The sequence below is a fragment of the Rosa chinensis genome, chromosome 2 (assembly GCF_002994745.2).
Source record: "Rosa chinensis cultivar Old Blush chromosome 2, RchiOBHm-V2, whole genome shotgun sequence".
NCBI classification, from domain to species: domain Eukaryota; kingdom Viridiplantae; phylum Streptophyta; class Magnoliopsida; order Rosales; family Rosaceae; genus Rosa; species Rosa chinensis.
Genome location: NC_037089.1, coordinates 48,619,425 through 48,643,008, shown reverse-complemented (window position 1 = coordinate 48,643,008; position 23,584 = coordinate 48,619,425). Strand labels below are relative to the sequence as shown.

The window sequence follows — 23,584 nt, the reverse complement described above, 5'->3', positions numbered from 1 at the left end:
TAAGGAGATCTCACCGCCGCCTACCCGAAGGAACAGCTCGCCAACTCAACGACCACATGTCAGGCGCAGGCTCTCCCACGAAGCACCGGATGCCAAGGTTTCAGTCTTCGACAGGCTGGAGGGCAAGGACAGAGTGATGAGCACCTTGCAATGGCGACCTAAGAAAGTCCAAAGTTTGGTCATTGCTACACCTAAAGAGCATAAGGAACCAGAAAACCCCGTCCGTTTTGTGGAATAGCTAAACAAACACAGCAGAGGTGGTCCCAGCAGATCCCCGTCCGTTTCCGGTCTCCGCAAATTATGTAGATGCTAGATACTATTTGGAACCTATCACTCCATTGCAAGTTAGTGGCATCGATGATAAGGGCCGCCCCACAGGGGTGACGGCCTCTGAACTAGCACAGTGGGGTCTCACGCTCGCAAAAGAAGTCTTGGAGCCTCACTGAAGAAGGAATAGAAGCCTTCCGCTGGATACACGAACGGTTGTCATCATACATGGTGGAAAAAGAGGCTTACGATCGCATCGCGACCTTAGAGGTTGTCAATGAAGAACTAGCTGATCCGGAGGATGAAGAGGAAGTCCATATTTAGCTCGCTCCGGCGGCGCTAGATGATACACCTCCCAAGGTTAAAGACCCTACGGAGAGGGTCAACCTGGGTACTGTAAGCGAGCCTATGGAAGTATCCATCAGTGCTTACCTAGAGCCCAATGAGAAACAGAGGCTCATCGAACTATTGCTAGAGTTCAAGGATTGCTTCGCGGAGAAGTATGAGGACATGCCCGGCCTGTCACCAGACTTGGTTTGTCATCAGTTACCAACTCTTGCTGACAAGAGGCCCGTCAAGCAAGAACCTCGACGAATGAACGCGGAGACCCAGATTCTGGTAAAGGAAGAGGTAGAAAAAATGCATAAGTCAGGCATTATAAGGGTTGCCAAGTATAATCAGTGGCTATCTAATATAGTGCCTGTCCGAAAGAAAAATGGCAAGATAAGAGTCTGTGTTGATTATAGAGACTTGAATCTTGCTACACCTAAAGACGTTTACCCCATGCCAGTCGCGGATATGTTGGTAGATGCTGTGGCAGGCCATGAATTGCTATCCTTCATTGACGGTACTGCAGGGTACCACCAAATTCCAGTCGCTGAAGAAGACAGACACAAGACTGCTTTCCGCTGCCCTGGTTTTGCGGGAGTTTTCGAATATGTGGTCATGCCGTTTGGCCTGAAGAACGCCGGTGCGACGTATCAGCGAGCCATGAATCTGATTTTCCACGACATACTTGGGAAAGTTTTAGAGATATACATTGACGACGTAGTCGTCAAGTCCCAGCAGAAAAGGAATCACATCGCGGATCTCAGGAAAGTGTTTGAGCGCATGCGCCGACATAAACTCAAGATGAACCCGGCTAAGTGTGTGTTTGGGGTTCAAGCAGGGGACTTTCTGGGGTTTATAGTCCACCAGCGAGGAATTGAGGTCCCTGAGGACAAGGCCAGCGCAGTCATTAATGCATCTCCCCCACGGACGAAGAAGGAATTACAGCGTCTTTTGGGTAAGATTAATTTTCTAAGGCGTTTCATCTCTAATTCTGCAGGGAAAGTCCAGCCCTTCTCACCTTTGCTGAGACTACAAGGACAGAATGAACTTTTGTGGGAATCCAAGCATCAAGAGGCTTTCGATAGTATTAAGGCCTATCTGGCCAATCCACCAGTCTTGGTTCCACCTAGAACCGAGGTCCCGTTAAAACTATACATCTCGGCAGCCGACGCCTCCATTGGTAGCCTGCTCGCTCAGGACGATGAGGACGGTGTCGAGCACGCTATATTTTATCTCAGCCGCGTACTAACAGATTGTGAGACAAGGTACACCCCTATGGAAAAGCTGTGCTTAACCCTATACTTTTCGGCGTGCAAGTTACGACATTATATGTTATCCTTTACTACTTGCATCATCGCTCAGACCGATTTGGTCAAGTACATGTTGTCCCGGCCTATCTTGCGAGGCCGCATTGGCAAATGGGTATTCGCACTTTCAGAGTTCTCGCTCCAGTATGTACCCCAGAAGGCGGTCAAAGGGCAGGCTATCGCAGATTTTCTAGCGCATCATCCTCCGCTAGAACTACCCGTACTGACAGAGTTGGAAATTGCTGGCAACACCGCGACTCGACCAGATGAAGCATGCATCCCGGAATACGAGGTCTGGTATCAGGCTACGATCTCTTTACAGCCCTGGGTATTATTTTTTGATGGCTCAAGAACGGACACTATGGCTGGCGCGGGGATTGTTTTGGAAAACCCGGCAGGTGATCATTTCTCTTATTCTTTCCAGCTCACGTTCCAATGTACTAATAATCAGGATGAATATGAAGCTCTTATCATTGGACTCGAAGTCTTGTTGGAAATGGGTGTCCAGGACGTTCAGATTCGCGGCGATTCTCAGCTCGTCATCAATCAACTTCTGGAGAAATATCGTTGTACGAGTTGGCTGCTCATCCCATACTTGAATCGCGCCATTGAGCTTCTGGACCAATTTACAGACGTCGATATGGAACATATACCACGTGAACGTAACTTTGCTGCTAATGAGCTAGCTCAGTTGGCTACAGGCATTACTTTGAAGTATGGGGTGCGCGAGCGCATTCTGAAAGTTGAGCGTCGCACACTACCTTCGTGGCTGGCTCGACCTGATCCTCCAGATGACCCAATGGTCGCGGTATTGGAGCCCATTGATGTCGATTGGCGGATCCCGCTAATTGAATACCTCAAACAACCAAATTCCAGCGCTAATCGGAAGATTCGTTTCCTTGCATTGAATTACTTCTTTAGAGGTGATGAACTGCGCAGGCGTGGAGAAGATGGTATAGACTTTCGATGTGTCTACGGTCGCGAAGCTAAGAGACTGATGCGCGAGGTGCACACGGGGATATGTGGATCTCATCAAGCTGGACCTAAGATGCGTTGGCTCATTCGACGACATGGTTATTATTGGCCCAGCATTTTGAAGGATTGTATTGCATTCGCCAAAGGCTGTGCGGACTGTCAAGCCCACGGTCCTGTCCAGCATGTCCCTAACATTCCTATGCAGCCCATCATTAAACCCTGGCCTGCGCGAGGCTGGGCACTGGATTTGATTGGGATGATTCACCCGCATTCTTCCCTACAGCACAAGTTTCTCATCGTCGCCACTGATTACTTCACGAAATGGGTTGAAGCAGAGCCTCTGAAGGAGGCCTCCGGGGCTACTATTCGCCAGTTTATTTTCCGTAATATTCTTTGCAGGTTTGGTATCCCGGAAGTGCTGGTGTCGGACCGGGGGGCAGCGTTCATGGGAGGCCCTGTTGAAGAGCTGGTTACTGATTTTGGCATTCAATTCACACATAGTACTCCGTACTATGCTCAATCTAATGGTCAGGCGGAAGCGAGTAACAAGACAATCATCACCTTACTAAAGAAGATGTTGGTGGAGAATCCTCGACAGTGGCATGATACTTTGTACGAGACACTTTGGGCCTATCGCACTTCTAAACGTAATCCCACCGCCACGACGCCGTACGCGCTTATGTTTGGACATGACGCCGTCTTACCATTAGAAATTAATGTTCATTCCTTACGAGTCCAAGAACAGCATCATTTGATTGGCGAAGATTATGTTCAAGCAATGTGGCAGGAGCACGAAGACTTAAGCGAGCAGCGCTTGGCCGCTTTGGACAATTTGGTGATGGAAAAACGGCGTATCGCCCGCGCCTATGATAAGAGGACGCGGGGTCGCAGTTTCAAAGAAGGTGACCTTGTTTGGAAGGCCATTTTACCCTTCGGTGAAAAGGTAACCGGTCGTGGTAAATGGACGCCGCGATGGGAGGGACCCTTTGTTATCCACCGAATATTGGAGCGCGGTGCCTTTCACCTCAAAGACATCGACGGCGATATCCATCGCAACCCTATTAACGGTCGTTTTCTGAAGAAATATTATCCCAGCACTACTAGAATAATGTCATTAGACATCGCCACTATTAAATCGGTCAGGATTGCACCTGATGTTAAAAGTCGTTTTAATATCAGTTTGTGAAAAAACCGATTTCTATGGTTATTATAGACATCGGTCACTAACTGAACCGATGAGAAAGGTTTTGTTGGAAAAAATTTTAAAACTGCGGAGGGACTAACTTTAAAAAATTTGAGAACGCGCGGGGACTAAAATTTCATTCCCCCCCAACACTTGTATTTTTTCCGCTTTCTCTAAAATTTCGAACCCAGACCTGCAGACCTCCAGACCTAGCCTCCTTCTCCAAGCTGACCTGCATCGACTCCCGATCTCCTTCTCCAAGCTGAGAAAGACGACTCCCGACCTCATTCTCCAACCTAAGCCTACTGGAGCCGCCTCCAACCTGACTCCGAGTCCCTGACCTCGCTCTCTGACCCGAGTTCCCCTGCCTCGCTCTGACCCCGAGTCCCCGATCTAGTTTTCCAGACCTCGAGCTTGAGCTCCGATCTGACCTCGAGCTTATTAGCTGACCTGAGCTTGTCATTCTCCAACGTCTAGTCTCGTAGGTCCTCTCTCTCTCTCTCTCTCTTCTGTTGGTTCTCTCTCTCTCTCTCTTCTCTTGGTTACCACCAGTACTGATTTTCTGTCCGGTTTTGATCTAAAGTTCAGTCTTTTTTGTTTAATTCTTGTGTATTTGAGTTGGGTTTTTGAAGTTCTTGGTGGAAGCTGAGCTAAATAGTTTGGCCACTGTTGTTCTGTTTGGGCTTGGTTTCTGCAGCTTCTTCACCTCAACAGGTTGGTTCAGTCTTCTTCTTCCTCATTCAATGTTTCCAAAGTTTGAATCTTTCTGCAGCTTTTCTCTGTTCTGTTAGTGGGTTTCTTCTCGTTAAGTCTAGTTAATGTGTCTCATTTCTTGATTGGAGCTATGGTTTTCACCTGTGAGGTTTGCCTGCTTTTGGGTATTGAGTTTGACAGATAGGAAATTGGTCTTGTTTATTATGGAGTGAAGTCTAGTTAAATTTATGAACTTTTGATACGGCTCTTATCATCTCACATATTCTTCCTATTAGTGCTCAAGCTCAGATATATGGGTTAATTTCATTTCTGGTGGCTGGAGAAAACTGAAAAAGAAATTAGGGATCATGTCTCGATTTGTTTCAAGCTTTTCAGAATGAGTCTACGGATTATATATGGTGGCAGGTAAATGGGTCTAGACTTTGTTTATAGCATGATTTTGATGTTTTGGCAGGGATTTGGGTATTTGTTTCTGGTGGCTGCAGAATATTTGGTTCAGGGCGATGGGCTACGGTAATACCACTCAGTAGGCCACTCACCTCCATGGCCTACTACCAAATTTATTCAGATTACCTTATTACCATAAGTATGCTATTTAGATCACTGGTAGAGTCAGTCTTTTACCTATTTGAAGGCAAGCATACGTGCTTTTATTTTTCTGTTAACTTTTGGTTTTGCCTTTTGGTTTTGGTTTTTTTTTTTGTCGTTGGTTTTGTTGCTTTCAAGTCCCAGTAGCTATTGATCATAAGGCATACAAGTTTGACAAGGCAAATGAATTCCTGAAAGTTATATTTAGTACTGCACTCCTGATAAAAATTAATTTACTGAACAAGCCAAAAAATGTGGGGACTTGAGTGATACAGTTTGGACTGACCTTTTGGCTGTTACTAGACAACAGTTCTCCTCTGCTTGTTTTATTCTCTCTTTTTCCCAGAAAAAACATGGTTCTATCTCTTAGATTTGAATAGTCAATATTTAATTTTTTCTGGTGGATACAGTTGTGTGGTGTCTTTTCTTTGGTCTGAGTCTTAAGATGGATGTCAGCTGCAGGGGCTTTCTTTTGGTATGGGTGTGGAGTGTTAACTTGTTTAAACTTTATTTTGCTGAAATTGGGATTATTGGGATAATTGACTTGAATGGAAATTCTCATTGACTTATTGAATATCCCCTATGGGTTGTTTCTGGTTTTTCAATTTTGTTTGCTTGAAAAAATCTCTCTTGAATGTCTGGGATAGCTTCTGATCAACAAATCTCTCTTGTTTGGCCTTTTTCTTGCAGGACATCTTTATGTAGAAGTACTTCTTTTTGCAGTCACTTTCTATTCTCCCAGAAAAGTTACAAGCCCCCTAAGAAGCCTTTAACAGAGAAGGTTTGTGTGAAAGACAGTTACATTCAGCTATCTATCGCATCTTTATGTGTCTTTTGGTATTGCATCAGAAATGTCAAGTGAATTTAGTGTTCATGACTGTTTGCTCTGTTATGATTGTTTTTCACAGAAGCACACATGTTCTGGTGGCTTTATAGAAGTCCTAACAGAGTTGAGGATCCCTCGAAGCCATGGCCAATTATTCTCTGGCTCCAAGGTGGACCTGTAAGTACTTTACCAATAATAATACGGAATGAGTGAATGTGGAAAACCCAGAAAGGAAAGTTGTTCATACTCAATAGAACCCAGAATTTTTTTTTCATTTTTTCTTCACTAATTCATTCTGTTTCCGTAAACAAATAGGGAGCTTCAGGAGTTGGGATTGGGAACTTCGAAGAGGTTGGGCCATTGGACACCAATTTGAAGCCAAGGAATTCAACGTGGTTGCAAAAGGCAGATCTTTTATTTGTGGTAAGTCATCAAAACAGACCAACTCTTGAGATCATTGGAATCTTTCATATATTAATTTTGGTTTTTTGGCATGATTTAGGATAACCCAGTTGGAACCGGATTCAGTTTTGTGGAGGACAACGCTCTGTTTGTGAAAAATGATGTGGAGGCAGCCACTGATTTGACAACACTACTGAAAGAGCTATTCAACAGAAATGAGAGCCTCCAGAAGAGTCCTCTGTTCATTGTGGCAGAGTCTTATGGAGGCAAATTTGCAGCGACTCTTGGACTTTCAGCTATAAAAGCCATTGAAGAAGGAACACTAAAGCTTAGACTTGGAGGTAAATAGTAACTAATTAATTTTTTGGTCTAATTAGAGAAAACCGAGATCCTTAAAATGATGATACTTACAGTTTGGTTTCCAAGTGATATTCGATTTATACTCGATTTCCAAGTGATATTTACAGTTTGGTTTTTATATGTGCACAATGTAGCTTTCATGGGGTCCTCTTCTCAAAGACGTTTCAAGGATTGATGATGATGGCTTGGAGAAATCAAACAGGTCCATTGATTAATTGATTTGGTCTGGTTTCGATGAGTAATATTTGATGTTAGAAAATGATGGATTTGGGAAGTGGTCAGATTTGAGATTTCTAATAAAACCCATTTTGGTTAACAGTGTGGCTCAGCTGATCAAGCAGCAGATTAAGGATGGGAAATTAGAAGATGCAACTAATTCATGGAGTCACCTTGAGAACCTCATTAGCGCCGGGAGTAACGACGTGGTAATTTTATTTTTCTTTTTTTATATCTTTTATTAAGAGATTTATTAGTCTAAATGTTGCATGATTTTTCTTTCGCAACACGTGCATATTGTAAGATGAAGGTTACATGTAGTTCATCATTTTTTTTTCATGATTGATTTTCAAGTATTATAACTCATATATTGTGATCTTAATTTCCAGGATTTCTATAATTTCCTATTGGATTTCTATAATTTCCTATATACAAGATATCTAAATTCCTTGAGGCAGTCTTCATTAGCACCAGGTGGTAATGGAGATCTTGACACATTGTTGAATGGTGTCATTAAAAGGAAGCTTAAGATTATCCCAAACAATGTGACGTGAGTGTATATGTATTACCATTTATCTCACTTCATATTTGAAACTCACTCATTAAAAGTTTTTTTCTGCAGTTGGGGAATGCAGTCCGACAATGTGTTCGAAGCTATGACCGGAGACTTCATGAGACCCAGAATTGATGAGGTAACAATATGATTAATTGGCACCTTCTCATGAGGATGAAGATTCCAAAAGGAGGCCAATTGGATCCCATTGCGCCTCTTGAGCTACCCCATTCTTTGCATGCCTTTGGCCGTGTCTCTGACACAAATGAGCTGAACATGGTAACTATCCTCCATCTCTATCACAGTTAAATTTGTTAAGCCAAAAGAACCAGTTCAATTGTTCCAAAGAGTAGTAGGCAGAGAAGTTAAGTTTGTTTGGTAACTAAATCAAGCTATCTTTTAGGATGTCTATCGTTTGATTTTTGAAGAAGAATGAATCTAATTTGGATAGACTCAAATTTATTGGTCTAAGTTAGCAACTCTCTCTTTTCAGTTGTAGTGGAATTATTCTAAAAATTCCCTTCTGTGGTATTCTGAAGGTGTAACCTAGGCAACGAAAAAGGTGCACCCCTTGGTTCTTTTTCAGTTAGGAATCAAGTGTTACACAAATTGTTAAAGAAGTATCATGCTTTGAAAAGCTTGATGTTTGAATGCTCTACACTATAGACAAGTAACAATCTTGGTCTATTTTTATACATGCAAATGTTGGAATGCTTTTGCAGGAGGGCTTCCACACATTTCGTGGGGGATTTTGGAATTACTTCAGTATGGGTAAGAGTACTTCCCTTGGATTTTTTCACGTAGTTTGAAGTTTATGTGCAAACTTATCTGAGTCTTTCTAGTCACTATCTCCTTTTATGAGTCCATTTAGTTAAATCCCGCCATAGACACTTGTCAGCAGTGAACTTTGCTTCAACTTATCTCTCTCTTTTTTTGTTCACGTATAAGCTGGCTAATTGTTGGTCACTATCCTCTTTTACTAAACTGTGTTCTTTTCTGAAGTTAATACTACTTTCTTATGGTTTTCTTAGGAATGGATGCTGAAGTATCATATGTCTATATTTTCGTATTCTCTACTGTCTTGGTAATAAAGTTTTATGTTTTGTGTTGTTACCTTGATAACGATTGATTAAATTATTGTCTAAATTGACTCAGGTTTGGATAACACAGAGTTTTCAATTTTGAATGCTTGATATTGTCAATTGTGTGCTTTGCAAACAAGTTCATAATAGGAAGTTGCAATACAAAGCTCCTAGAACTGCTGGATTGTAAAGATTGCTCAACTCTTGGGCATTGTATGCTTATGTAGTCAAAGTTGGAAAGTTTAGAATATCGAAGTTCATTTCTTGGTTAACTGAATTGAAATTAGCTGTTTTTTAAGTAACTTGGTGGAAGCCTGTGACATGGCTGATCAGTTAGTCTATTGTTTAAATGGCTCTCTGCCTCAAAAGACAACATTTTCCCAAACTAGGTGGCAGAAAAGAGCTGCATTCCTACCATTGCTGCATTTTGGATTGCAGGACCCTTTGCTTTATGGTCGGTCCAGATATTTTTGCTCAAGTTTGTAATCACATTTGAATTATGCTATCAATTGTTTTGAATGCTATCATTCTTCAGGTGCATGCATATCATTGCATTTCTAGAAACTTGGAAAAGTACATCAATTACAAATTGGAATTACTTGCTTCAGAAAAACGAGAATAAGGAAGTTTCCAAAATATCATTGCATTATTAGCTTACACTTTGTATATAAATTCATGTACTAATAAAAGAAACAATTGCTGATCTTTTTGTTGCAGGAACGTATGCTTCTCTATGTCGCTCTTTTGGCCCTTGGTTTCTCTTCCTATCTGGGTAACAACCTTGGTGCCATAATCCATGTTCATGGCAGCTTCAACTTTTCTGCTCTTCTAGCGTTGAAATATTCTCCTTGATAGCAGTTTTGAAATAAAGTTTCTGTGTGGAAATTTGATAGAATGGATTGAACTTTCAAAGGGAGTTTCTTTTGACTGATTTCATGTGCAATAAATATGTTCAGGAGGAAGGATTTGCTGGAACAAGGCGTCATGTGGGTGCCTCATGCTTATTGAGGAAGAACTTGAAAATCTCAGTCTACATCCAAGCTGTGCTCCAGCATCAGAGGAGGGGCAACCTAAGGACATATTCGATGAATGAAACACTTCACTTGTGAAACAAAAAGTTCAAAAATAAGAAGGCACTGAACCCAATCATCGACTATTTTGCCTTGCAGGGACTAACCCAATCTGGATCAATTTTGAGTGATATTGGTGGGATTTCAGGTATGTCAAATCTCAACTAACAAGAGTTATGGCAATTAGCTTCCCAATTGTTTTCTTTTCTATTTCAGATAAGTGATTTATTTATTGAATTATAGGTATTTGTAGTGGGCGGTAAAGGATCGTAAAGGGTATATCCAACAACAACTTGACGAGGTCCGCATTGAAGTAGCCGACTACTTACAGACTCTGTTGTAGGTTCTGACCAGTTTCTTGATTTTGAGTTAGTTTTAACTAACTTTTTTGTAGCAATTATGAACAAACAAGAATACTAACTGCTAGGCTAGCCTTGTAGTATATAGGTGCATATATGAATTGGGGTTTTATTTTGCCCATTTTGTAAACTGTTAAGGATGATGAATGTCGGATATAATACCCCAATTTGCAATTTATAATCACAGTTCTATTTTGTGGACAGAATCCTCTTTATAGAATGTGATGTTTAGATATAAAGTTGAAATCAGTTTTAGCCATAAAAACTGATGTCAAGAAATATAGATACATCAGTTTCAAAATGAAAATCGATGTTACTAATATATCCAGACATCGGTTCATTGTTAAAAACGATATACTACCGAGTGCCAGACATCAGTTCCGAAATGAAAACCGATGTTACTAAAACATCCAGACATCGGTTCATTATCAGAAACGATATACTACCGAGTGCCAGACATCAGTTCCGAAATGAAAACCGATGTTACTAAAACATCCAGACATCGGTTCATTATCAGAAACGATATACTATCGAGTTCCAGACATCAGTTCGGAAATGAACACTGATGTTACTAACATATCCACACATCGGTTCATTGTCAGAAACGATGTCTACAACAGTATTACTCATCGGTTCTTAAATCAATAACGATGTTAAAACTCAAACTTGTGTTATATAATCTATATTTCTTTAAGCTTTAAATACAATAAAATGTGGGTTTAACAATAGTAAAGCATGCAAGTTTGTTATCATTTAAACTTCTTTACATCGGTTTATTATAAGGAACCGATGTCTACCCGAATATTAGACATCGGCTAAAAACCGATGTCTGCATTTTCCGGATCTTTCTCATCACCCACAAAGACATCGGTTGGATTTTTTTTTCTCATCGGTTTTTGACCGATGTCTGGGGCTATAATTCTAGTAGTGCAGTGTCTGGGAGTTTGATGATCCTCCTAACTCTGTGCTTGCTCCGACTGGGGGGCAACCTTAATCTTCATCGGCTCGCAGCGTTCTGGTTATTCGGCCTTTTCTTTGTGGCCTTTTTGTGTTTTTGTATCTGCTCCCCGCTGAACATTGGGGGGCATCTCAATATCTATTTGGGCCTATACAAGAGGCTTTGCATTCGGACTTATTCTGTAAGAACCTATACAAGAGGTTTCGGTTATGCTTGTAGTCCATGTTATCAGTTGCTTGGTTTTTTATTCATTGTCTTGACAAAACGTGTTAAGAATAAATACAAGGGTCTATACTAGAGGCTTTATTTTGGTTATGCTTTGCTTTTTGTTTATGCAGATTTTTGAGTAAACCAAGCATTTTTATTCATAAAATGGCTTTGCGGCCAGAAGCATACAACAGAATAGAGCAATATAGTTTCACATGCGAATACAAGATAGGCTACGGACATAAAAGCTTAAGGTGTTTGTTGCGGCCGTGTGGAGAAGGATCTGGATGCTACCACCTCAGAGCATTCTTCCCCCTACAATCAGATCCTCCTCCCATCCAAGTCGCCGCTGCTGTCATTGGTACTGGAGGAAGAGGGGAAAAAGAGAACCTTCATCCCCCTTCCTGGGGCCTCTCCTCCAGGCGAGAGTTGATCTCCGGAGCAAGCGCGACTCACAACCACATCTACCTCCTGGGGTAAATCAGAAAGTGCGTACCCAGGCCCCAGAGGTAGACCGCGGAGGCAGAAAGGTAAGCCTCAAAGTGGCCTCCCTCCCTTCCTCCGCTTGCTCCGCGCGGGCAGTCTGAAAAGTTGGACTCCTCAGAATGTGGTTCTGCCGCGTTAGGAGCGCGGCATGTTCTTCGGTTTAACTGAGGCTGGCAAGTTCATCCAGGTTCTCAGTAACCAAAGACATGCCGCTGGACCTGAGATTAAGCCATGAGGCCTAACCAGGTCTTGAGATTAAGCCATGAAGCCTAAGAATCTGTGGCTAAGGGTGAGATCACGGTGGGAAGATTTTAGAAACTGGAGAAAGAGCAACAGGGCCTGCGAGTCTATCTTTGGAAGAAACATGGTGGTTTGGTTATCGCTCTTCTCTGGATGCCGGTATTTATAGGACTGATCTCACACCGTGCGATAAGCAGTTGAGACGTTTTTCAACATCACCATTATGAGAATCAATGCGGTTAAATGCGATCATCTCGGAAATGGAAGATAGTGAAAACGCGTGGGAAGCAGGACGGTCTCCAAGGAAGCAACCGCCCAAAATTGGATTGTTTTTTCAACGGTCTGGCTTTTCATTAATTGGCAAGCCTTAAATGATATTTGGGCCGAGCAAAGCGGGCTAAATATTGTATATATTAAAAATTATCCTTATACAAGATAAAATGGGCCTAAAACAAGAGGTCTAAAGTTTTCGACCCGCATGGGTCAAGCGAAGCAAGTGCTCATCCAGACGAAAGCTAGCGTCGGCAGTAGCTCGCTCTGCTTGTCGAACTGCTTCGCGCGCTTGAGTCAGGTCCTGAGACATCGCTTCTAACGCCGTTAAGGGTTGTTCTATCTGAGGCTCCTCTTGCGCCAGTTGGGCCGTGACCGTCACTAATTGGGCCTTGGCTTCGATTAGTTGGGCTTGGAGGTCCTGAATGTGGGTCCGAAGGTGGGTCTGAGAGATCCTTAGATCCCTGATGCGAATCGCTTGATCGCCTAGAGAGTCGCGAGATACCTCTGCTTGTTGTGCAAGGCAGCGATAGTGAGCCTGAACCTGCCTGGCTTGCACAGCCGTAGTCGTCCTCTCATTGATCCGTGCAGGAAGATTTTGCAAGAGCTCATATACTTCAACAAATTCATCTTCAGTGATGGTACGTTAGCGGCGAAGTACCATCAAATATTCTTGAGCCCTGGCAGTTGCGCCCGGCAGTAAGAGGTCAGGACCCAGGAGTCGCTGCAGATTGTCCCTCGCTTCATCTGCAACCCCTGGAGGAGCTACTTCGAGTACGCGAACTAGTCTTTCCAGCCTATTGGGAGGCTCAGGAGGAGGAACTTCAGCGATGATGTCGGCGTCAGCGACAGCAGCGGCAGGGCCTACTTGAGGTTCGACGATCGGGACCGCAACTTGCTCTGGGACTGCATTTATATCAGCACCTATTTCTGGAACCTGGAGGGCAGTTTCTTGATTCGCCGTGCCTTCATCAGCGAGCTCAGCAGGGTCAGCAACAGCGACCTCCTCGGCAGGGGCGTCACTCTGCAATGAGGAAAGACGGTCAGGTATACAAAGAAGAACAAGGACTAAAGCACCAATTTAGAACTGAGAATACCTCTGCGACAGGGCCCTCGTCTGAGGCATTTACTGGCGCGGGTTCTTGAGTTTCCTCACCAGGATTGTGATCAGATGACGCGGGTGTTGTTGGTGGTGTAGCGAGGAGGTCCTCATTTGGTGCATCCGGAAGGGGTGCATTCTCTTCCGGTTCATCGGAACTATCCTCTATGATCTGCACAGGAGTAGAGGCTGAGCCACCATCAGTGTTGACAGGCGATGGAAGATTTTCAGGTCCCACAGGGGGTGGCGCTTGCGAGGCAGTTGTTCCTTGAATGGAGGCTGAAGAGCCTTCCCCAGCATATGTGGATGGCCTGCGACGAACCTGTAAAGGAGAAGAGTGTGAAATATGGGCAGAAACAGGGATAATTTCTAACGTAGGCTCTTCCCCTCTTACCAGTCGGTCAGCCATTGGTTCATCTCCTTCCCAGGGATCAGCGTGAGTATCTGAGTGACTACGCTTGCGGGCTATAGCAGCCATAACCTGTGAGAGACAAGAGATCAGCCGTTGACTCACAAGATTAGTCCTGAAAACAAAGACTTCTTACGGTTTGTGGGTCGTCGTCGTCAGAAGAAGAAGAAGAATCCTCAGCTGTGGCGTCAGCAAGTACTGCCTTCTGTTTCCCAGTTTGTCCAGTGGCCGGTGAAGCACGGTTAGTGCGGCGGCCAGGACGCGGCGCACTCCCTAATGCAAACAAGTATGAGTAAAGGAGGAAATAATGAAGGAGATTGCCAGGATTAGAGTTGCAGTACTTACCTCTGGAGGTGGTTCACGAATTACGATGCCGGCTTGGGCTGGGCGCAGAGCTCGCGTAGGTCTGACCACTTAGAGGGGTCGAGGCCTGTTGGCGTCTTCGGAAAAGCGAGCGAGCACTTCAATATCAGCGGGGTATGGTTTCCTGAGCTCGCCAAAGAGAGTAGCGAAGAGTTCGTCATCTGGTTGAGTCCAGCAGTTGACAGAGACTTCTCTCCACCAAGTCTCATACCCTTCTTCGGTTCCGTCTACAGCATCAAGGTTTTGGGCCCAATCAGGAAGGTCGACCAGCGCGAGCATACTTTGTGCCGGTGGGGCCCAGAAGGCGGACCGAATCGTCGCCAGGAAGTGTTATAGTTCCAGGCATCATACAGAGGGACGGGTACCAATTGGACAAGGCCAAATTGGCGGGCGAAATGATTAGGAGCATAGAGCTCATAGCTGAGTTCCTCGGCGGCAATCCGGATGTCGGAACAGGAGATGGCGAGGCGAAACGCCAGGCTGGAGCGGTCGGGATAACGAGGATCGTTAGGAAGGAAGCCATATTGTAGCACAGAAGGGAATCTTCTTCCCAAAATCAAATCACAGTATGGCATGTCATCTAGCAGGTACAGATAAGAAAAGCATTCAGAGTAAGGGGAGATGAGTACTTGTCCTCGCGGCAAAACCATCGACCTAACAATTGATCGGCCGGTGGGGATTGCGGGATATCTTCACGGCGAAAGAACGGGAAGTAGGTCTGGATCCAGAAGTCCAAAATCCAGAAGGGTCCGGAAATGTTGATCTCGAAGGGATGCATCGTCGCTTGGTATAGCATGCGATAGATGGCACCCAAGACTGGTTGTCCGAGCCCAATGTTGCGGCCGTTGTAGAGGGTCGTTGCTAAATAGGTCCAGGTGCCAGTGGGTTTGCAGGAGGAGGTGCAGAATATGAATTTACAGAGCCAATATTCAAGGAAAGCGATTCCTCCGGTCGCATTGTGTTCCCGGTTGTAATATGCCAGCCATCTTGGGTATGAGCCACTATGAGCGCTGCGACCTTGCTGAGCCATGGTCAAAGTAAAGTCGACAGAGTCAAATTGACCATGCACATATGGTTCACCATCGATGGGAAGGCCAGTGATAGCGAGGATGTCCAACAGAGTAATGCTCATTTGACCAAATCTGAAGTCAAATGTATTGGTGGCGGTATTCCAGAAACAGAGAAAAGCAGCGAGCAGCGAGCGATTACCACCGCGAGGAAGATGGAAGCACATATCAATAGTGTGGGTGATACCTGCAGCGTTCCAGCGACCTAGATCTCGCGCCCGCGCCTCGCGATACCAAGAAATCTCATGTGCACTAATGGAGGATGGCCAATTTCCTATCTTGGCTCGATGATTTTGGACACCCCACCCGCTAAAGTCTCCGGGAGTCCTTCGGAGGACTGGAATGGGCCGTCGGATAGGAAGACCGTACATGGCGATGGCATCATCTGGGATAACACCTTGAGGTGCTGGGCCTAACCCGGTGTGGTGATCGGAAAAACGAAGGAGTAAGGGTCGGTGAATAGTGGTCTCTAGATGAATGCGAGCACCGATATGGGTGCCCCAGGTCCGAGCAGCCATTTCGTTCAAGTCTTCTTCCTGATCGATGATGATTTTCTTAGGGGGGCCATTTCTGGATCGTTTGCAAAGAAGACGGGGCAGAGATGGGTTTTTCTGGGTTTAGAGTTTGGAGGAGTTCCTGATGTGACAGGATTGCGGCTGTGCGTTTAAATAAAGAATTTTGTGAGGGAAACGATGCGACAGAAGGCGTTTCACGAATGAAGGGACGCGACCCTTATTAATGGCATCGTTTCAAGCGACCGGCACGTCTTTCTAAGTCCCCTTCAATCAGCTGCGTTTCAGCAGACCTGATTTCGGGGCCTGGGGGCAATGTTTGAGCCCAAAAGTAATTTTGGCAAAATCCTTTAGTGGGTCTGAGCTAGTGGCCCGAAACCTGAGGCCCAAAAATGGGACTATACGGATTCGGGTTGTGGTGTTGCTCATCCCGTGTTTCATAAGGAGATATCATCCTTAATTGAGCGCTCGCGGGGGCGTGAAGGTATATTTGCAATTAATGCATGCGTATCCTACTGCTTGCATCCAGCGATCGTATCTAGGATTCTCGCAGAGGCAATTAATCCTTGCCTATATTCTAGCGACGATAGAAGAAGATAGTTATCACTCACAATAATATCAATGCTATCAAGAGGTTTAATTTGATTCAAGGCCAATACTGTGGCCCAAAATATAGTGTTTCATTCCTATTAGGAAAGTGAATCTGCAGTAGCCTATATATAGAGGCTAAAGACGATACAGAGGAGGCCCTCTCTTTCAGCAATCAATCCCAGCGATTACAAAGCCTCCCCGGAGCAAACCCTCAACCTCGTTGAAACCCGGTGACCGCCCGCCAGTCCTAGTCTCCTCGCGAGCCGACTGTCAGCCTCACCAGTTCAACCCGGCGACCGTACTTCCAGTCCCAGTCTCCCCAGGAGCCGACTGCAAGCACAACCGCCACTGTTACTTCCAGCGAAGCAAGGGTAACGCCCTCGCAACCCAGCGAAGCTAAAGTCACGCTTTAGTAAACCCGTGTTCCTCTCCAACTTCCCAGTGATTGCTCTGCTCGGCTTTCAAGTTGAGTATCGATTTGGTGAACGCAAAGAGACCACAACCAAAGCCCTTACTCGAGTAAGGCAAAGAAGTCCTTTTCCGGAAGGCAAGAAAAGAACCCTGTGACGAGGTTGGTGCTCTCCTCGTCCACAGCGCTTGAAGAAGAAGTCAGGTCACGGGACTACCCCAACGACTGCACCCCGCGGTGCTGGCACGCCTGCGCAATCACCCGCTCAAAAGAGACTGTTTGCACACCAGCTGGTTTTGGAGCCAAACAATTATTAATAACCTGGTGTTTGTTGTTAATGAACACTTAATCGTTTGGTTTACTTCTATCCCAGTTTTTACCTGATTCTTTGCGAAACATGAATCCTTTTGGCTTTAGGACCTGTCTGTGGTGAAGGTCTGAAGTACTCTCAGTCGAAACAGCAGATTATAGCTTTTGTGCTGACAAACATTGTTTGCTTAGGATTGGCTTGATTGATAGAAGCAAAAGTTAAAACACCAAGTATGATAGTAAAGGAAGTCCAAATTTTTTTTTCGTGCGCTTTCCTAATATAGGGATTGTACTTTAACTTTACCTCTGCGGTCAGCTTAGTAAACACCAGTTTTGTTTCCCTAGAATTCTGCATTGTTTCTTTGGTCGTCCTTATCAGATACGCAGAAGGTTTTGTAGCTTACCTTACTCAAGTGTTTGTTCTTGCCATAATTTTGTGAACATGACTACTATAGTATTACCGCAATCATGTGGGTTCAAATTGTGAGTCTAAATTTTGAACCTGGCTTCCATGTTCTTGTTATTGACATAGAATGCAGTGTAGCTGAGGATTTGTCCTCCGACTTCTTTTATGTTTCTTTTAGATTGGTCCATTCATTTATCATTATTTGTTGCCTTTACTCGATACTGTTTTTATTTTGGTTAAAATCTTGGAGTTCATGACAACACTTTCCTACCATTTGCTTTTGACATCCCTTTACCATTTGCTTAGTTGTTATTTTATGCAGGCTGACACCAAATTTGCTAATTTTCACAACATATTCAGTTAAATTATAAAATACGTGTTTAGCTGTTGTAACTTTAATTTGGCTCTGTCGTTGTGAAATTTTATTGCTTAACTAGAAAAAGAAGAACTACATATCGTTTGTGAATGATCTTCTTCATTTGCAAAAATTTCTTTTGGGTTTTGCCTTATGGGTTTGCATGTGAGACAATGGACTTGATAATTTAGCAGATTTGTTTTTGTTTTTTTTTTTCCAGAATGGAATGCTGGAACCTGGAACCATGGCTTGAAAATAAAGGTCTTGGTGATGCGAACCAAGTGTTGGCATATTTTGCTGTCTCCAAGCTGGGAGAACCTCCAGTTGATGGAATAATCAATACCAATCCTGAAGGACGGACAGCATCATATGGGAAGTGGGCATCTGCAGTGGCTGACAGATTACATGCTGGAGGCCTCACTTGCAAGGTTAACAAAAAAAACTTTTATATATATAAAACGTCTTTTCCTTTTTTCTTCACCCATTGTTGCTTCATGGGGAGTGGGGTTGTTTAGTCATTTCTTGGTAATGAGGAAGTCACAATTGTGGGTTTGCCAAGAATCTAGCTTTTAAGTTTTAACCTTTGGTATGGGGTCAAAATTAATAATTCTGAAGCATTGTATTAATGAACCAAAATTTGAAGTAGGTTCTTGGCAAGGAAGCATTTCAGAAGCAGATGTTGGAAAAGTTGATATGGATTTCAGCATTCATGCTTGTTGGAGCTCGTCATCCAGGAGCAACTGTAGGTGGTGTAGAGAAAGATACCGCTCTGAGGTAAGCATTCTTTACTGTATAACTTTCCTTTGAGATGCAAAAAAGAGAATAAAATGAACCTTCTTCCTTAAGCAAGATGATGGTGAAAATTGGCTTCATGACTAACAAATAATTTTGACTTATTTATGCAATATGTAAGCATTTATCAATTCGGAAATGCCATTTGAAGAGAATGGATATTTCCTGTTATCCATCCCTTTTGTCTATCCTGAATTGACTGTCGATAGTAAGTTTATGAAATTACGAAGATATTAGCGAACAGAACAGAGCTACATATTTCTGAATTGTGAAGAGAGATAGATCTTTTTTTATGGCATGACTGAAATAAAATGGGGTAACAGATAGTGATTGAGCGCCCTTTTTTTTGTGGTAATTTTGCTTTTCAGAACACTGTCCTTTTGTAAGCATGCATGGTTTTAAGTCTTTATCCATTGTCTACAACTGAATCAAATGATCGTTTAGATGGCCTGAAAATGTGACAATCACCTGCTTCAATGCGTTCCTCAAGTACCAAAGGAAAGTAATTTCATTTTAGCATATACTTGGGTAGAATAGAAGTCTTCTTAATCAGATTTACAAATTAGTTTACAATTCCTTGAGTTTTACTTGCTTGATTACAGGGATATCAGATTGTTGATTTTCAACAAGTACAATTGAAAAGTTGCTTCTTCTGCAGCGATTGTTACTTTATCAATACGCGTGACTTTCCTGTTAACAACTCACAAGAATTAGAGGTTTTGTTGCATTAAAATATGATTTGAACAATATAAAATGAAATACTAGTATATTTGCATTTATTGTTCTCATCATTATCATGATTTTTTTTGTTTTTTAACATGCCTCAGAGCTTTTGTTCCAGTAATATGGTTTTGTTATAGGATGCTGGTCGTCACTAGCTGGGTCTAGTAGAGTTAGCTTCGAATAAGTTTGGATTTGTGTCATCTAGTTCTATTTCTTTAAGAGTTGAGCCAGCTTTTGTGGGTTTGGGTAGGTGATCAAAAGTGTATCACTGTATTGTATCAGGGTTTGTGTTTGTTTTTCTTGGTTACATCCAGCTAAATGACTTCCATATGATTTAGGCTGGCTAGTAATTGTCTCTTTCAATGATAATTTGTTATCAGTTAATATCATGGCGAACAAGAATAACTAGGTTACTTTTAATACGACTGAATTTTAAAAACTGCATAAGACTTGATATGTGTTTTATTTCAATAAGAATCGGTACGTAATGAGGTATGGTGACATGGAGCCACTTTTAGTTTAGCACAGAATTGAGTCCATATGAAGTTCCAGGCGTATAAAGCTTGACGGATATTATGCTTTCAGGTTTCCAGCCTCATTGCAGAGCTTGCCACTGCAGCAGCTGCTGAGAAGTGATTGGTATTTGAAGGAGCCATGGAGGATAGATTATGTGCGTACTCACGAGCTGTTGCCCACTTTCCTACTGCAGTCAAAGAGGTCAGAGATGCACTCAAGTCATAAATGTTAGTTTTGAAAGGCATAAATCTTTGTCTATGAGTTTATTTAATTTTTGCTTACTGTGGAGATTGTCTAATGGTTTGCAGTTTAAATAGAGAAATGGTTGGTTCTATTCCCTCTCTGAAAGGGCAATTGCAGAAGGAAAGCCTGATCCCTGCCCCCTACATACGGCATGGCTCAAAGAATTGAAAGTTGTTAAGAAAAAAACCAGACTTCAGCGTATGAATGATTTGGATCTCTCTGTTGGAGATATGAGGAGTTAAGATTCCATCTCCTCCATTAATTATGGAATTTTCATCGATTTAGATCTTTATGACTGTCATACCGCATTCTTAATATATAGAAAAAGACCTTTGATTTTCCCCCGTTTTCTTGCCCTCACTTGTAATTACTGCCAAACTAGAGTTTTAAAAGACAGAAATTTGTGCACGTGGTTTGATATGCATGCATGATAGCTATGTAGAAATTAGAAAATGTGTCTCTTTTTTTTTTTTTCCTTCTCTTTGTTAATATGCTTAACCTCTGTAGAAAGTTACTAAAGGTATCACTTTGATAGATTCTCATACATATAACCATCGATTTGGTGATTCATCACAAGTTTGCAACTATTTTCATCATCCATGACGATTTCATTGTATTGACTTCAGAATTAATGTTCCCCAATCTTGATGCTACTCTTGCAACTTCAATAGATAACAATTGGAAAAAAAAAAAAACAGAAAAGAAAAACGTGGTTCATTTGGTGTTACTTAATTTCGAACCAAGTAAGGGCAACTTCAACCATTGGGTGCCAAACTAGAATTTGGCCAATTATAAGACTTTGCATCTCCAACTATGAGTTTTTGGTGGATCTGGGCTTATAAATATAAGACTTGGGCTTATTTGTAGTCTCATTTTTGAGACTCTTCCAAGATCAGAACTCAGTCACTATACATGTGGGCTAGCAATTGGGTCCAAAACTCAGTCATTATACATGTGGGCTAGCAATTGGGTTGTCTCAGCCTAAAGGAGGATGGAATGCGTGGGGAGGAGAAAGTGAAGCAGATGCGCACGCCAGCTTAAGGGAGGAGGGAGCACGCCCGACAAGGAGCTGAAGAGAGAAAATCGGTGCGACTTTATCGGTTGAAGTGGGGCCCGCGGCTTTGTTCTGTCCCCTGCCGATCATTGGAACCCCCAATGGTCATGAAATGGATGGTTTTGATTGATCAGGTTTGAATATGGATAGTGAGATGTGGGGTTTATTTAATTTTTTTTTTATTACTGAAACTGATCTATTTTCAATTTGAGGGCTGAGATTTGAGGTAAAAAAAAAACAAATCAATGGCTCTTACTAAATCAAGGGTTATTAATTCCATTTTGTTCTAAAAATAATAATTTAAAAAAACCAGAAAATTGAGGGAAAATAACATACCCGTTGGAATAGTAAATTGTAGGAAATTCTATAAATGCCAACCCATTCTTTTCTATTTACTCACACCAAATACCCGTTGGCACAATGAATAAGTTATTCTTTGCTGAGCTTGGATCACATTTGTCTACGAAATATGTTTGGTTCATACCAGCACGGATTCGCGAAGTATTGAGCTTTGAGTCGAAGATCCATCAGCTAGCTCTCGATCCCTGGTCTTATAGTTACGACCTTCTGAAGAACCACCCCATTGTGACTCCTCATCTTCCAGAGTTTGGATTTTCAAGGCAGCGGCAGACATCATCAAGGCTCTTCTACGGCTTCTCATGACGGCCTCTTCTTGATCTTTCTGCAACCATTTCGTCAAACGATTCATTGCATTAATGGTTTGACAAAATCAAAACGGAAAAGAAAGAAGAGATTTGTAGGATTTGGATATAAGAAGTGTTTGTGAATTTGTGAGAGATGAGGATGACAATGACCCCATATTTATGGACATCAACTCAAATCGTCATTAGATAAAATATGACATGTGGCGGACATAGAACCAACCGTAATTTGGACAGCTAATTAGCGATTGACATGTGGCGTTGAAATCACATCCAAATTCGGCTGTCTGACATATATGCCGACACAACACATCAAAATAACTTCTAAATAATTTGATTCTTTGTCGTATATGCCGACAAAAAAAAAAAAAAAAAATTAATGTGAACCTTTTTTTTAAATTCATTAAATAATAAGAATAATTTTTAAATATTATAATAAAATGTTAAACGATTTTTTTACCTTATTTAATTAAATTAACATATTTTTAATATAATATTCATTAACATTATAGTCATATTATATTTAAGTCAAGAATAGTGAAAATAACACCTCCATATAGCACCTCAGTGTTGGAGATGAAAATTGAGTCCTATATGAATAGTGCAACAAAGGGTTGCTAAAATGAGAATAGCTCCCCCAAATAGAGCCAATAGTTGGAGTTGCCCTAACATGGACATGATAGTGTTTTATCAAAAAAATAAAAATAAATCATGGACAGTGAATGACATTGATATATAACGACGTAATAACGAAATGGAATTTGAACTCTATGAATTAAGCACGTTTTGTTCACTATGATAGTATGATATATAAAACGATTCACTATTAGTCCAGATTAAGAACTAACCATATATCATCACGTGCATAATATAGCCGCAAATAATTGTTAGAAAAGTTTAGGGCAGCTGAAAATCTATTATATTTATCTTTTTCTGTAACTAGGAATTCTACAGCGTCATTGCTGATTCAAATGTTGCTGCAACTCATAATCCTGCAGTACTGTACTTGGTAAAAGCATGTTTAGCCAACTGAAATCGTAGCTAATAATTGATTAAGAAGACGAAAAAGTCAGAGGCTGCTTAGTTAGTAATTATACGTTTACTTGGTAACACGCGTGCATGCATCAGATATGTGTGTAAACCAGGGGCGGAACTACCCGATAGCATGAAGGGGTCCTGACCACCCCCCCCCAAACCAACGTTTGTCTTATTCTCTATACTCTCATGTTTTATATCTCGACTCCTTCAAAGTTTAAATCTTGATTTTCGCCCCTGCCTTAAACTATAAAGATTCAAATGCCAGAATCCAGATCAAGGTACAGTGACCCTCTGTCCCTCTTCCGTCAGTAAATGGTCGACATTGGACATCAGAGCATGTTGCTAATTAGTAATTACATATCCCTCTTACATTAAGTGTCTGGTAATCTAACTAAAAATCAAAGACTCTTTTTCGATCGAACTTAGCTATATGACGGACAATACTGTCCGCGCCTCCTGGCATACCAGGTCTATGAAGTTGAACTAGCACTTTCCATTTTGGCAACTAAGTTAAGCGACATGCAAGCAGTAAAGTTACTTGCTAGACAAGGATCGATGATATTCTGTTATTGGGTATATATCTTCCTTTCTTACATGGTTTGTGATACATGAGCTTAACAAAACAAAATTATTAGTCAAAATC

General features: G+C 42.3%; 2 protein-coding genes across 2 annotated transcripts; both read left to right on the top strand.

Moving 5' to 3' along the window:
* Positions 1–675: 675 nt before the first annotated feature.
* Positions 676–10,438, top strand: LOC112184432. The gene is given in 13 exon segments (XM_040513441.1): positions 676–919; positions 1,058–3,597; positions 4,695–4,776; positions 6,273–6,367; positions 6,506–6,613; positions 6,693–6,959; positions 7,087–7,154; positions 7,272–7,377; positions 7,558–7,718; positions 7,791–8,000; positions 8,444–8,492; positions 9,521–10,021; positions 10,117–10,438. Coding segments are annotated over 10 exon segments (3,753 nt in total). The 3' UTR covers positions 7,873–8,000; positions 8,444–8,492; positions 9,521–10,021; positions 10,117–10,438.
* A 5,384-nt stretch (positions 10,439–15,822) lies between these two features.
* On the top strand, positions 15,823–20,595 carry LOC112184431. Its single transcript, XM_024322690.2, has 5 exons — positions 15,823–15,989; positions 18,134–18,341; positions 18,560–18,687; positions 20,014–20,145; positions 20,253–20,595. The coding sequence occupies exons 1-5, from the start codon at positions 15,823–15,825 to the stop codon at positions 20,353–20,355; spliced, it is 738 nt and encodes a 245-aa protein (XP_024178458.1). The 3' UTR covers positions 20,356–20,595.
* The last annotated feature ends 2,989 nt before the right edge of the window (positions 20,596–23,584 follow it).

Coding starts and splice junctions, on each gene's coding strand:
- LOC112184431 (XM_024322690.2), top strand. CDS start 15,823: ATGGGTGCCCCAGGTCCGAGCAGCCATTTCGTTCAAGTCTTCTTCCTG. Junction 15,990..18,133: donor GATGTGACAGGATTGCGGCT/GTGCGTTTAAAT, acceptor TTTTTTTTCCAG/AATGGAATGCTGGAACCTGG. Junction 18,688..20,013: donor GAGAAAGATACCGCTCTGAG/GTAAGCATTCTT, acceptor TTATGCTTTCAG/GTTTCCAGCCTCATTGCAGA.